General features: G+C 62.8%; 1 protein-coding gene across 1 annotated transcript in view; it reads left to right on the top strand.

Annotated features, from left to right (window-relative positions):
- Window positions 1-8,331, top strand: part of COL6A1 (collagen, type VI, alpha 1) — a 21,110-nt gene extending 12,779 nt beyond the window's left edge. Inside the window, exons 16-30 of the mRNA XM_011954240.1 lie at window positions 2,057-2,119; window positions 2,338-2,400; window positions 2,737-2,787; window positions 3,012-3,047; window positions 3,508-3,570; window positions 3,761-3,826; window positions 4,251-4,286; window positions 4,836-4,872; window positions 5,224-5,232; window positions 5,709-5,842; window positions 6,292-6,401; window positions 6,550-6,733; window positions 6,859-7,042; window positions 7,316-7,345; window positions 7,618-8,331. Coding sequence (XP_011809630.1) covers window positions 2,057-2,119; window positions 2,338-2,400; window positions 2,737-2,787; window positions 3,012-3,047; window positions 3,508-3,570; window positions 3,761-3,826; window positions 4,251-4,286; window positions 4,836-4,872; window positions 5,224-5,232; window positions 5,709-5,842; window positions 6,292-6,401; window positions 6,550-6,733; window positions 6,859-7,042; window positions 7,316-7,345; window positions 7,618-8,240 — 1,689 coding nt within the window. The 3' untranslated portion in view covers window positions 8,241-8,331. The remainder of the gene's footprint in view (window positions 1-2,056; window positions 2,120-2,337; window positions 2,401-2,736; window positions 2,788-3,011; window positions 3,048-3,507; window positions 3,571-3,760; window positions 3,827-4,250; window positions 4,287-4,835; window positions 4,873-5,223; window positions 5,233-5,708; window positions 5,843-6,291; window positions 6,402-6,549; window positions 6,734-6,858; window positions 7,043-7,315; window positions 7,346-7,617) is intronic.
- Window positions 8,332-13,933: the final 5,602 nt, after the last annotated feature.

The following is a 13,933-nucleotide window of genomic DNA, read 5'->3' on the forward strand; positions in this document are numbered from 1 at the left end:
TGGGCAGGCGGGATCTGGGCGGTTCGTCCACCTGGTCCTGCGTGCGGCTCATGGCCGGGGCAGAAAGGGCTCCCGACACCTTCCCGGGGAAGTGCGCGGCCTCGGCCTCTGATCCTCTTTGCTCTTTGAGCTCCCGGGGCTCCAGCCCTGAGGCTGCTCTGACCTCCAGTGTGGTCATCCCAGGAGAGGGCCAAGTGCAGGGCGCAGTGCATGGAAGAGGCCGTGCAGCCAGTGGCAGGTGGTGGGGCGGGGACAGCCCAGGGCCAGGTTCCAGGCTTGCCAGGCTGCTCAAGGCCTCGGTAGCCGAAAGTCTCAGTGGGAGTGAGCGTTCAGAGGCCAGGACTTGCTCGGAGAATTCTGACCACACCCTGTCTGTTTTATATGTTCAGTTTTCAAAGTAATTAATAGCCACTATGAGAAAAAACAAAGCCACTTTCAAAGAGTCGTGGTAGGAGAGACAGTCCCGTGAGCAGGCGGCCGCAGGACCTCCCGTGTCATGGGGCGGGCTGCACAGGGGCTGGTTGGTCCCGTGCCTGGGGTCTGGGAGCAGTCCCTAGGCTGCTGTCCGGGAGGAGGTTCCCCCAGTGCCTGAGACCAGGGCACCATGTTAGCCTTGACTCACAGTTGCCTCGCCGAGGCGGGCACTTGTTCACCTGGAGCCTCCCTGGGGCCTTTTGGAACCACATTTGTGCATCGGGACGCTGGGCTCCTAGCTGGCCTCCTGGGCTCTCGCTGCTCTGGGCACCTCCCTGCTCAGCTCTTGCCAGCCTTACCGCTCCCCTCCACCCCGCCCAGCACGGGGCTCTCCCTGTGTGGACACCAGAAGTGGTTGGGCCCTCAGGGCTGGTCCCGGGAGGTGCCCCCAGTGAGCTGCCTCTGCAGAAACTGCCGAGTCTGGCCCCCTGCTCTCTGTGGCCCTCGGACTGTGTGTGGTGAGGTCCAGACCTTCTGCCTCCCACTCACCTGGCCCAGGGCACAGAGACCTCCTTTCCATCCTCCCTCCTGGCTCCCCTTCTCGTGTTCCCAAGGCAGGGTCTCAGGGGACCAGACTAACCTCTGTGAACCCCAAGTTTGGTGGGCTTCTGGACCTCCTTGAGGCCTGTGTGCAAAGTCCCCAGTCAAGCGTGCAGTCCTAACACTGCTGGGGTGCTGACCACGCAGGGTGCAGGAGCTTCACAGCCAGGGCTGGATTCTCGCACAGTCGGGTAGGGAGAGCAATACACTAGGTGCCGCCCGTCTGCCTGGTGGAGGCCACGGGTCAGGCTGGTGAATGGGCCAAGTCTGGTAATGGGGAAGTTGTAAACATTTGAACCACCAGGACAGGCCTCATCGCGAAGCATCAGCCTAACCACAGGCCGGGGACAGGCGTCCGACCAGGCTCATGGCTGGGGCCCACCAGGGCCAGGTGGGCCAGGTGGTGTGCACACCGCTCCCTTCTTGGCTCAGCTGGCTGCATTGGGAAGTGCTTGGGGCGCCTGGGCTAGACTCAGAAGGGCAGGGACTCACCGCTGGATTGTCCGCGGAGCAGGCCCTCGAGGGTGGAGGCTGGGGCCAGCTCTGGAATTAGACCCCACAGGGCGTCCTCATGAGATGTGGGGGACCCAGGGAAGTCCAGCAGGCAGCCTCAGGTGCAGGTGGGGGCAGGGTGGTGTCCAGGCTCAACCCACAGAGGCTCCTGCGGTTGGGGGTGGGCTAAGGGGACCAGGCCAGGCCCAAAGGGGACCATGAGGGAGGGCAGTCTGGGGCCACTCTGGTGGGAGAAGGGGCAGGTGGTCTGAGGCCCAGGGACCTGTAGCCTCACCCCTCCGTGGGGACCTGAGGCACCAGCCGGGCGCCCACTGAAGTCATCTGAAAGAGGTTTCAACACTTGTGCCCAGGCCCTTCGTCAGACCCAAGAGTGAGCCTGGCTCGCCCCCTGTGCTGATTGGACCAGGGCCGGAGGCTGGGGGCCCTGACGCTTCACGGTCCGAGACCTTCAGCTTAGGGTCCGGGAGGGCTCAGGCCCGAGGGCTGGGTGAGGCCTGCGGTCCAACGTGCCACTTCCATCTCTCTCCAGGGCGAGGCTGGCCCTGTCGGACCTAAAGGCTACCGAGGCGATGAGGGTCCCCCAGGATCTGAGGTGAGTCCCACTCCCCACCCACGCCCGCCACCCAGGAGGAGCCTGAGGATCCAGAACCCACTCTCTGCCCGGTGCTTGCCCCGCGTCCTCTGAGGACTCCATGGTCCTGGGTGTCCTGGCTCCCGTTGGGACCTCTCCCGGCCCCAGGAGGGCCCTGCTTCCCTCCAAGGTCACCACGCCTGAGCCTGCTCCCTTCACGCCTCCCTCTTCCTCCTCAGGGTGCCAGAGGAGCCCCAGGACCTGCTGGACCCCCTGGAGACCCTGGGCTGATGGGTGAGAGGGTGAGTGTCCAACAGCTCGGGCCCTGGGGCTGAGGCCTGGCTGCCGGAGGCCCTGGGGAGCCCCAGCCCTGCACTGTGGAACTGCCTGGGGTCCCTGACTGGGCCAGGAGCGCCTGCAGCATCACTGGCTCCTGGCCACAGCCAGCACCTGAGCCAAAGGCTGCCTCGGCAGGGCCCCTGCTGCCCTGAGTCTGGGTCCCAGGGTCCACGGGGACCAGCAGGGTGGCCCCAGGGGAGGGAGGGTCTCTGTGGGGTCAGCGCTCCTGGGCCCGAGCTGCTCAGCGGGTATCCCAGGCCTGGCCGATGAGCCTTGTGACGGCTACTGTGCTCCCCCAGGGTGAAGACGGTCCCCCTGGAAATGGCACCGAGGGCTTCCCTGGCTTCCCCGTAAGTGCCCAGAGGCTGAGCCCACAGGAACATGCCCCAAGCCGCCTGCAGCACCCTCTTTAGCGGACTGGGCACTCCTGGGTGGGCGGGTTGGCCCCAGGACCGCCGGCTGGCCCAGGAATTCCACGGCCAGGATTCTGTCAGCTCAGGCCCTTCCCAGTGCCCCCTCACAGCCTCCCCTCGAAATCAGAACCCGGCGTCACTGCCCTGCTTTTCCATGACAGGGGTATCCAGGCAACAGGGGCTCTCCCGGGATAAACGTGAGTACACCCCCTCCTCCCTCTGGCTGTGGGCACACACACATTCACAGTCACAGGGACACGCACGTGTGAACACACATGTGTAAACGGGCTCCCGAGCAAACACACAGGCACCCACCGCTGCCCCGCTCTGTGGCCACAGCCCCAGTCGGCATCAGCTCCCGCAGAAGCCGAGGCTGGTGGCCAAGGCCCTGCAAGGCTCCCGCTGTGGTGTGGCCCGTGGGTGCCCTGGCTGTGCCTGGTGCCCGATGCTCCCCTCGGTGAACAGGGCAGGCCCAGCCCCAGAGGCCGCCCCACGGCTCCCTAGGCCACTCCAGGACCCCGTTTCTCCAGCCCAGGAAATGGGGAAGTGGGGAAGGGAAGAGCGCCTCCCTTATCTTTATTTTTTTCCTTTTAAAATTTCTGCTTCCTAAAAACAAAATAAAACCCATGATAACCAAGCACTCTCCCGTCACTGCAGGGCACGAAGGGCTACCCCGGCCTCAAGGGGGACGAGGGGGAAGCCGGGGACCCCGGAGACGACGTAAGTGTGGACGGGGGCAGGGCCAGCCCCGAGTCTGCCTGGACCACAGAGGGCTGCCCTCGAAGGGCCGTGGACCAGGACCGGCTGGTGGGAGGCCTCACGGGCCCCGGCTGCTGCACGCTCTGTGGACGGGGCCAGTGCGCAGATGCCCAGACGGTGCACAGCCCGTTGACACGCTGTTTCCTTCCAGAACAACGACATTGCACCCCGAGGAGTCAAAGGAGCAAAGGGGTACCGGGGCCCCGAGGGCCCCCAGGTGGGTGGATGTGGCTGGGTGAGGCCACGGTGGGCTGCACCTGGGACGCTGGATGCTGGGGCTGGGGAACGCTGGAAGAGGCTGGGAGAGTGGGAGGCAGCGGGAGGGAATTTGGGGGAGCACGTCATCTGGGAGGCTCTGGGGGTGGGAGGCTCTGGTCGCCAGGGTCTGGTGGCGGCCAGGGTTGGGGTGGCGGCCAGGGCAGCAGAGCTCAGCCCAGGGAGACAGCAGGTCCTCAGGGGGGGCCCCACCTGGGATGGTCGCCTGGACCACCAGTGTGCGAATCCCCAGCTGCCCTCACAGGACCCTCAGTGGAGGACTAGGGGCCGGGCAGGGAGGGGTCCCGGGGGTGGAGCCTGTCTCAGCTCAGGAAGCTCAGTGGGCACCTCACCCTCAGAGCTCCTCTACCCCGTTTCTCGGACAGGGACCCCCAGGACACCCAGGACCGCCCGGGCCAGACGTAAGTGAGGCTCTGTGAACATCGCTGGGGGCGACCACTGCGGCCTCCGTCCCTTGGGGTGTGGGTCCTGTCCGTGGGAGCTCCTGTAGACGCTGCTCACAAGGGGGGTGGGTTGTGGAAGAAGAGCTGGTGCCAGGCCATGAGGACACATGAGGATCATGGGGGGACACGTGACGGCCGTGGGGGGACACGTGACGACCGTGGGGGGACCCGTGACGACCGTGGGGGGACACGTGAGAATCATGGGAGGACATGTGACGGCCGTGGGGACCTGTGAGGATCATGGGGGGCCGGTATCCATGAGGACCATGAGGGGATCCATGGCGGCCACGAGGAGACCCATGACAGCGCTGTTTCTGTGACCATGTCAGGGGTCCAGCCGTGTAGCAGGGGTGTAGCGGGCAGAGCTGGGCACACCTGCAAAGAACCCCGTGCCCAAACCCAGTCCTGTGGGGGCCCTGGGGAGGGTGACCTGGAGACCCAGTAGCCCACAGTCCCCGCTGGCAGGGGCTGTTCTTGGCCTCAAGACCCTCGTCTCTCCCTCCCCAGGAATGCGAGATTTTGGACATCATCATGAAAATGTGCTGTGAGTATCTCTGAGAAGCCGTCCTTCTTAGGGAGAGCAGGGCCGCCAGCCTGGCCTGTTCCGCTCCTAGAAGGATCTCTCCCCTGTTGGGGGCCCGGGTCTCTGGGTACATCCTGGAGGAGGCTCCTCAGCCAGCCCCTACCGGCCCCCGAAGCCCTCCCAGGCCCCCGGGTCCCCGTACGGGCTGAGAGTCCCCGGTGCCGGGCAGAGCTGCCACGTCTGGAGGGCGGCCAGGGAGGCGGGGAGGCAGGGAGGGAGGCCGGGGAAGGGGGGAGGCTGCCCTGAGAGCAGGAGTCTGAGGTGCGCAGGATGCGGCCCTGACTATGGTCTAACTGTCTCTCTTCTCCTCAGCTTGCTGTGGTGAGACCCGTGCTCTAGCTCCGGAGAGAATGGATCCCGGGGGTGGGGGAGCGAGGCCCGGGTCCCACGCAAGTCACAGGACAGCACGTGGCGCCCTGGTCCCTGCCCACAGCTCCTTGCACCTGTCCACCCCTCTGGGGTCTGCTCCAAGCCAGCAGGGTCCCGGGTGCTGGGCTGGGCCCCTCCCTCTTTCACCCGTAACTGAAATAACCAGGAGCAGGCTGGGGGTCCCTGCTCCATCGTTCTGGCCCACAGGCCCCATGCCCAGCCTGAGTAATGCAGGCCCTGACCAGCCACCGAACGGAGCGGCCATTGCGGGGCCATGGGAGGGGGTGGGCTCATCTAGGGCTGAGACAGGCGGGACCCCATGTCAGGCGATGACATGGCAGCCAAGGAGGGGCCAGGGTGGTGGAGGGGAGGGGCCAGGGCGGTGGAGGGGAGGGGCGTGCCCTTCTGACACTGCCCCCGGCCTGCAGAATGCAAGTGCGGCCCCATCGACCTGCTCTTCGTACTGGACAGCTCAGAGAGCATCGGCCTGCAGAACTTCGAGATTGCCAAGGACTTCGTCGTCAAGGTCATCGACCGGTTGAGCCGGGATGAGCTGGTCAAGGTGAGAGGCCTCGCCCCTCCCGACTTTGCCAAGCGCAGGTGCATCCCAGCCCTGCCAGCCGCCCCTGCCAGCACCAGACCTCAGCCTCCCGAGGCCGTCGCTGTGTCCTGTGACTTCCCTTCTTGTGAGGAGGATGCCAAGCACGCGCCAGTCCGTCCGGGCCTCCAGCTCCACCTGGCAAGGCTGGCCTATTCTACACAGGCACCCCGGATGAGGGAGGGGCCCCCCTCTCCTTGAGGGCCAGCAGTCTGTGGTACTGAGTTCTGGGGGTGGGCTTGTCCCTCGTGGACAGAACCTACGAGGGCGTCATCCACCAAGGAAGATTGGTTTGTGGGGGTTCCGGGGGCTGTGCCGCCCTCTGGGCACCCACAGCCAACAGAGTCATCCCTGGGAGGCTTATGCGGACCTGGGGCAGCGCTCCCGTCCTGACGCCGGTGCCGGCCCCACAGTTTGAGCCGGGACAGTCCCACGCAGGTGTCGTGCAGTACAGCCACAGCCAGATGCAGGAGCACGTGAGCCTGCGCAGCCCCAGCATCCGGAACGTGCAGGAGCTCAAGGAGTGAGTGCCCCGACCCGGCCAGGGCCCTCCCACCCCTCGCCCCGACCCCTGGCCCCGCGGAGAATCGGCCCTGACCCCTGATCCCGGGTGGGCTCGGCCCCGCAGCAGGCCTGGCCCCAACCGGCCCTTCCCACCCCTTCCTGTGCAGAGCCATCAAGAACCTGCAGTGGATGGCAGGCGGCACTTTCACGGGGGAGGCCCTGCAGTACACGCGGGACCAGCTGCTGCCACCCAGCCCGAACAACCGCATCGCCCTGGTCATCACTGACGGGCGCTCAGACACCCAGAGGGACACCACGCCGCTCAACGTGCTCTGCAGTCCGGGCGTCCAGGTGGGGTGGCCACCCCCAGGCTGCACCTGCCCTGCCTCGGGCGCCCTGCCAGCCAGGGTGGCCTTGTCCCCAGAAAGTCGAGGGCAGAGCAGGCTGCGCCACACCGACACCGTCTGTCCCCACAGGTGGTCTCCGTGGGCATCAAGGACGTGTTTGACTTCGTCCCAGGCTCCGACCAGCTCAATGTCATTTCTTGCCAAGGCCTGGCACCATCCCAGGGCCGGGCCGGCCTTTCGCTGGTCAAGGAGAACTATGCAGAGCTGCTGGAGGACGCCTTCCTGAAGAATGTCACCGCCCAGATCTGCATAGGTGCGCCCAGGGCTGTCTCAGATCTGCATAGGTGCACGGGGCGCCCGGGGCTGTCCCAGATCTGCATAGGTGCACGCGGGGCGCCCAGGGGTGTCCCAGATCTGCATAGGTGCACGGGGCGCCCAGGGCTGTCCCAGACAGAGGCCTCCTCCCAGCTCACTGTGACCTCCAGGGGCACAGCCACCCCTGTGCTCAGCCGGAGGTCCTGGGAGATCTCCTAGGCGTTATAGGTGGAGCAGTGGGCCCACACTGCATGGTTTTTCTCTTTTACAGATAAGAAGTGTCCAGATTACACCTGCCCCAGTGAGTACCTCAGCGGTCCGGGCACATGGGGAGGAGGGCACCGTGGCTGTTGCGGGGGCTCTGGGAGGAGGGGGCTCTGGGAGGAGGGGGCTCTGGGAGGAGGGGCCTCTGGGAGGAGGGCCTGGCAGTCACAGGAGCAGGTGCATGGCTCACTCTGGTGGCTGAGCACCACCGTGCTGTGCCCTCTCTGGGGAGCTCAGACGCCCTCTGGCCCTGCGGCTGCATCACCCTGGCCTCATGCTAACGGTTAGTCTGCCCACCCCGCTCTGCAGTCACGTTCTCCTCCCCCGCTGACATCACCATCCTGCTGGACGGCTCTGCCAGCGTGGGCAGCCACAACTTCGACACCACCAAGCGCTTCGCCAAGCGCCTGGCCGAGCGCTTCCTCATGGCGGGCAGGACGGACCCCACCCACGATGTGCGGGTGGCTGTGGTGCAGTACAGCGGCACAGGCCAGCAGCGGCCAGAGCGGGCGTCGCTGCAGTTCCTGCAGAACTACACGGCCCTGGCCAGTGCTGTCGATGCCATGGACTTTATCAACGACGCCACGGACGTCAACGACGCCCTGGGCTATGTGACCCGCTTCTACCGCGAGGCCTCGTCTGGCGCAGCTAAGAAGAGGCTGCTGCTCTTCTCAGATGGCAACTCACAGGGTGCCACGCCCGCGGCCATCGAGAAGGCTGTGCAGGAGGCCCAGCGAGCAGGCATCGAGATCTTCGTGGTGGTCGTGGGCCGCCAGGTGAATGAGCCCCACATCCGCGTCCTGGTCACCGGCAAGACGGCCGAGTACGACGTGGCCTACGGCGAGCGCCACCTGTTCCGTGTCCCCAGCTACCAGGCCCTGCTTCGCGGTGTCTTCCACCAGACCGTCTCCAGGAAGGTGGCACTGGGCTAGGCCGCCCCGCACGCAGGCCCCAAACCCTGTCCTCCCACCCCTCCCCACCCATCACTAAACAGTAAAATGTGATGCAAATTTTCCCGACCAACCTGATTCGCTAGATTTTTTTTTTTTTTTTTTTTTTTAAAGAAAAGCTTGGAAAGCCAGGACACAACGCTGCTGCCTGCTTTGTGCAGGGCCCTCCGGGGCTCAGCCCTGAGCTGGCGTCACCTGTGCAGGGCCCTCTGAGGCTCAGCCCTAAGTTGGCGTCACCTGGGCTCCCCGCCCCGGGCCCTCCTGCCCGTCCTCCCTCCTGCAGCTCCTTCCCTAGGCACCTCTGTGCAGCGTACCAGCCTGAGCCAGACGCCCTCTCGGGACCTGTGCCATACACACCTCCCTCTCCTTTGTCCCCATAGCTGGCTTTTCCCACCAATCCTCACCTAACAGTTACTTTACAATTAAAGTCAAAGCAAGCTTTTCTCCTCAGCTTGAGGCAGCCATTGGACTCTGTCTCATTTTGGGAAACCAAGGTCAGGAGGCCGCTGTAGACATAAATCTCGGCGACTTGGCCCTGTCTCCTGAGTGTCCTGCTGGTGACCGGCCTGGACCTCGGCCCCACGGCCCTAGGGGCTGCTGCTGACCAGCACTGACCCCGACCTCAACGAGTACTCGCAGGGGTGCTGGCTGCACTCAAGACCCTCGAGATTAAAGGTGCTAACCCCATCCGCTCCTCCCTCCCGCAGAGACTGGGGCCTGGACTGGACATGAGAGCCCCTTGGTGCCGCAGAGGGCTGTGTCTTACTCGAAACAATGCAAAACTCTCCTTCCTCAGAATGGTGACATGTTTGACGTGTTATCAAAGGCCCCCTTTCTATGTTCGTGTTAGTTTTGCTCCTTCTGTGTTTTTCTCTGAATCATATCCATGTCGCCAACTTCTCCAAATAAAGGTTTTCCCTCCTCTCCCTGTGGTTATCTTCCCCACAAAGTAAAATCCTGCTGTGTGTGCCAATGGAGCAGGCACAGGAGGTTGGGGGAGTGTGCGTGTGTGCCCGCTGCCAAGCCCCATCACCACCAGTCCCAGGCCAGAACCAGGGCTGCCCCTGGCTACAGCTGTCCATCCATGCCCCTGATCTGCATCTGTGTTGGTGACATGGAGATGACGCTGCACCTGTGGACAGAGAGGAGCTGAGGAGGCATCACCCTGGGCTTTCAGGCCTCAGTGGTCTGGGGCCGGCCACATCCACCAAGGTCAACCACAAAGGCCAGCCCCAGGTTCTAGGCTTGGTACTGAAATACCCCTGGGAGCTGGCAAGGAGAGTTGAGATCCTGCAGGGCCCAGAGGAAGAAGTCCTGGGAGGCTCCACCTTCGGGGCAGAGCAAGAGGAGGGTGGAAGGTGGAGGGCGGAGGGCAAAGGCAGCGGGGCTCATCCTCAAAAGAAAGAAGTTCGTAGCCCCTGAATCCCAGAATCTGGGGTGCACGGTTGTTCCTGGGGGTCGTTGGGGGACGAAGAGGATCAGCCGAGGGCTGGGCTGGGGGAGGGCAGCAGGAACGGGCATCGGGGGTGAGGGTGGGCTTCCCGAAGGCCCTCACCTGCAGCGACCCTGGCGAGCCCCTCAGGTGCCACAGGCAGGGACATGCCTTGCTCGATGTGTCACACCATGTGGCCAGCAGAGCTGCAGGAAAATGCCGGGGACCCTGCATTTCCGTTTCAGGTGGAGAACAAGCGCCCCTCACAGAACTGCAGGGAGAGAGGGGCCCGGGGCAGACGCAGTGAGGCGGTGGCCCAGCCCCTCCCGGCTGCCCCATGGGATTCGCACTGCAGCTGCGGCCCTGGTGCAAGGAGGGCTGGGCTGGGCCAGCAAGATGTTCCCTCAAGGTGCGAGGCCCACCCTCTGCGTGGAGCTTCCCCGTGCCCAGGCTACCCTGCAAGGCCCTCCGAGAGGCTTCCTACAGCTGCAGCCTCCACACAGCCCCAGCCCAGGCCCGCTCTTCCCCATCCCAGTTTCTTCGCACTGTATACGGCCAGGCCACCCTGACACGGCCTGGAGCCCTTGTCCTGGCTTCCTCCCCTGTAACAGGTGAAGGACTCCATGGCACCCACCTGAGAGGGTTGCGGTGAGGCCCAGGCCCCTCGTGCCCACTCGGCCAGTGGCCCATGCCTGGCAGGAGCTGGGAGGAGGCTGGGGCGGCCAGAGGGGAGCGGCCTGTCCTGGAGGAGGCCTGGAGACCCTGGTGAGAGGGTCTCTCCCAAGTGCTCTCTCCGGGACCCCCTTCCCCTGCGCCTGCCCTGCACAGACCTCTCCAGGTCACCCTTGGGTTGCACACTGGGTTCAGGGGGGCCTTGAGGTGGGGCCCCTGTTCCCAGGTCCCAGCTGGGTTTCTCCTGAACCTCAACCCACCCTCACCTGCGAGCGTTCCCATCCCAAGGCAGGAGGGGCTGTGGAGGTTACCAAGGCCTGGGTTGCAGAAACCCCCAGCCACCACGCAGACCCCCGTGGGGCCCAGGGAAGCTCCTGGCCTCACACTGCACCTCACACTTCCTGTGGGGGCCGACTCCAAGGTCCCGGCCTCTCATCTTGTAGAAACTGAGGCACAGGAGGGACACACTCCCACGGCTAGTCAGCATGGCCCTCACACCTCCCGCCGGACTGACACTTGGCCAAGCTCCAGACACCCCTGGCTCAGCCCCAGCCCTTGGGGCTCCTGCTCCCCGGCCCCCAGCCCCAGCCCCCATGTGCACCTCCTGCCTCGGCCCTGGAGGCCACTCGGCCCCAAATAATCAGACAATTCAATAGCAAAACTACCTTTTCCAGGCTGGCAGGACTCTGGGCAAACCCCTGCAACAGCCCCCTGCCCTGTCACAGCCACCCCTGCCTCCCAGGCACCGAGACCCCACCGTCAGGTCCCAGCCTTGGTTCATCTCCAAGCACCCCCTGTGTTGGGATGGCAATGCTGGCTGAGCCTCTGCATCCCCACTGGAGCCCCTCGGGGGCTCTCTGGTCACCCACGTCTCTCCCTCTCCCTCCCACTCCTCCCAGCAGCTGGGACTCTGACTTCCCGGGCTTCGGGGTCAGGAGCAAATCAGGCCTGGATGGGCTGGGGCCGGCCAGATTGAACAAGGTCAACCCAAGAGGAGCAGCCCAAGGCTATAGATTTGGTACTAAAACACCTCAGCCAAGGGGCCTTAGGGCTGCTGTGTCCAGAGCGTGTCCAAGACCCTCTTCCTGAAGGGATGTGAGAAGCCACAAATGTGAGCTTCACTGTGCATTCAGCCATTCTCACCCTGCTCTAAAGAACTGCCCAAGACTGGGTGATTTTTTTTTTTTTTTTTTTTTTTTTGAGACAGAGTCTTGCTCTGTCACCCAGGCTGGAGTGCAGTGGTGCAATCCAGGCTCACTGCAAGCTCTGCCTCACGGGTTCAAGCCATTCTCCTGCCTCAGCCTCCCGAGTAGCTGGATTATAGGCACCCACCACAATGCCCTGCTAATTTTTTTTGCATTTTTAGTAGAGACGGGGTTTCACGTGTTAGCCAGGATGGTCTTGATCTCTTGACCTAGTGATCTGCTCTCCTTGGTCTCCCAAAGTGCTGGGATTACAGGCCTGAGCCACCAAGCCCAGCCAAGACTGGGTGATTTATAACTAAAAGAGATTCCACTGACTTACAGTTCCACATGGCTGGGGAGGTCTCAGAAAACTTACAATCACGGCAGAAGGGGACGCAAACACGTCCTTCTTCACATGGCAGCAGGAGAGAGAAGCATGAAGGAGGAACTTCCAAATACTTATAAAGCTGTCAGGTCACAAGTGAACTCATTCACTATTACAAGAACAGCACAGGGGAGGCCACCCCTGGGATCCAGCCACCTCCCTCCCTCAACACGTGGGGATTACAATTTGAGATGAGATGTGGGTGGGGACACGGAGCCAAACAGTATCACCTGCTTCAAGAAGGGAAGTGCCTTGATCCCTGAACCATCCTCCAAGCTGGTGGCCGCACTGTGCTTCTCACCTGTGGACTCCCAGGTCAGGAGGAGATGCTAGGACCCCCTTTTGTTCTGGGTTCTCCCCATACAGAGCAGCTTAACTTTGAAAAAGTAGTTAGGAAAGAACTCTTAGCCCATCAGGCCCATGCTTGTTCCCAGTTTAGAAAAGTAACATTTCAGATCATCACACTAGGGAGAAGCCAGTCACCCCGATGCTCTGAGTGATAGAGACCCCAATCCTTCCTGGGCCGTGGCCGTCCACAGCATGGCTCCCTGACTCCTAGGTCAAAGCAGGCTCCTGCACCTTCCTGGCCCCTCCTGTCCTGGTGCAGGAGGAGCTGGGACCCACTGGCCTCAAGAAGGCAGGGGATTGGCTGGAGGCACAGAGCCCTGGGATCTCAGGCCTGTCAGGAGGGTCTTCCCCTGCAACCATCGATCCTGATCCAGAACCGTGGGGGCAGTGCCAGGCTTGGGCCTCTCCTTGGGAGCCTCTGGCTGCAGTTCCCTCCCAGGAAGGGTCCTCGAGGGGACAGGGACCCAGGGGATCTGAGGGAGCACTGGGGTCTAGCAGACTGGGGGGGTCCCAGGCGTCTCCCTAGCCCCCTTCACAGCTCCCCTGCGAGGCCAGCCCCACCTGCCTACCTCAAAAGCTACCCTAGATTCAACAGCCTGAGCTGGGGACATACAGGGCCTATTTGCCCACCTCGGGACCCCTATAGCTGAGTGCCATCCTAACCACCATCCGTCACCGGGGTTGGGGGTGGATGGAGGTCTGAGGCCGCTTTTGTTTTTCCTTCTGCCACTGCAGCTATGAAGGCCCAGCGCTGTGGTCTGCTCTCATCCACGTCGATGGAAAATGACCCTAGCTGTGGCTTTGCTGTGAACCTTTCCTGGACAGCACCAGTGCTGGGGTCCTCACTTTCCTTTTCTGGATTTTGTTTCTCCTTGTTCTGTTTCACTTTTAATCTTTTGAGATATGTTGTCTTCCATGCACGTTTGCAGACAGCAGTATTCACATTTCCAAACCCAATCCAGTCACCTTTGCTCTTTATGGAAAAGTTAAACACATTCATATTTCAGACAACTGACATTTGGTCTTTTCAATGCATTTTTTACGCTACGATTATGGAAGCACGTGGAGGGATTGTTTCCATTCCATCCAACGTCGGTTGGTCGGTGCGGTTCCCTGACCCGCGCCCGAGGGAGGCCTCCGGGTTGGTGAGATGACCGAGCACAGGCGTCCCCCCACCCTCCGTGCTGGCTGGTCCGGCAGCACTTTCTGCAGAGACAGCTTCTAGACAGCAGCGCTCCCCACACAGGTTGCAGACCATGTCCCTCTCCTTCTCGCAGTTCCAGGTGGTGATGCCTCAGGCCCCAGAGGCTGGGAACCACATCTTGAGTGAGGGTGCGATGTCGCCTAAGGGACATGAGTTAAACTGTCCCAAAAGACTGAAGCTGTACTGGCAGCACCAGTGCCGGCAGTCTGCAGGGACATGGGGTGACTGTAGCCCTCTTGCAGGCTGTGGAATGCAGCTGCTTTAGAATGTCCCCTCTGTTTCTCAAAGCCAAGAGCACAATTGCCCACCCCAGCCAAGCTCCTGTGTGTTTTCCGAGGTCATTGAAACACAGAACTCATGCACAAGTTCGGAAAGACGCACACGGATGTTCACAGCCGCTTCAGTTGGTGAGTGGACTGGGAGCAGCCGGACGTCCGTCAGCAGGAGAGC

Source organism: Colobus angolensis, unplaced genomic scaffold, assembly GCF_000951035.1.
Source record: "Colobus angolensis palliatus isolate OR3802 unplaced genomic scaffold, Cang.pa_1.0 Scaffold38, whole genome shotgun sequence".
Taxonomy (NCBI): domain Eukaryota; kingdom Metazoa; phylum Chordata; class Mammalia; order Primates; family Cercopithecidae; genus Colobus; species Colobus angolensis.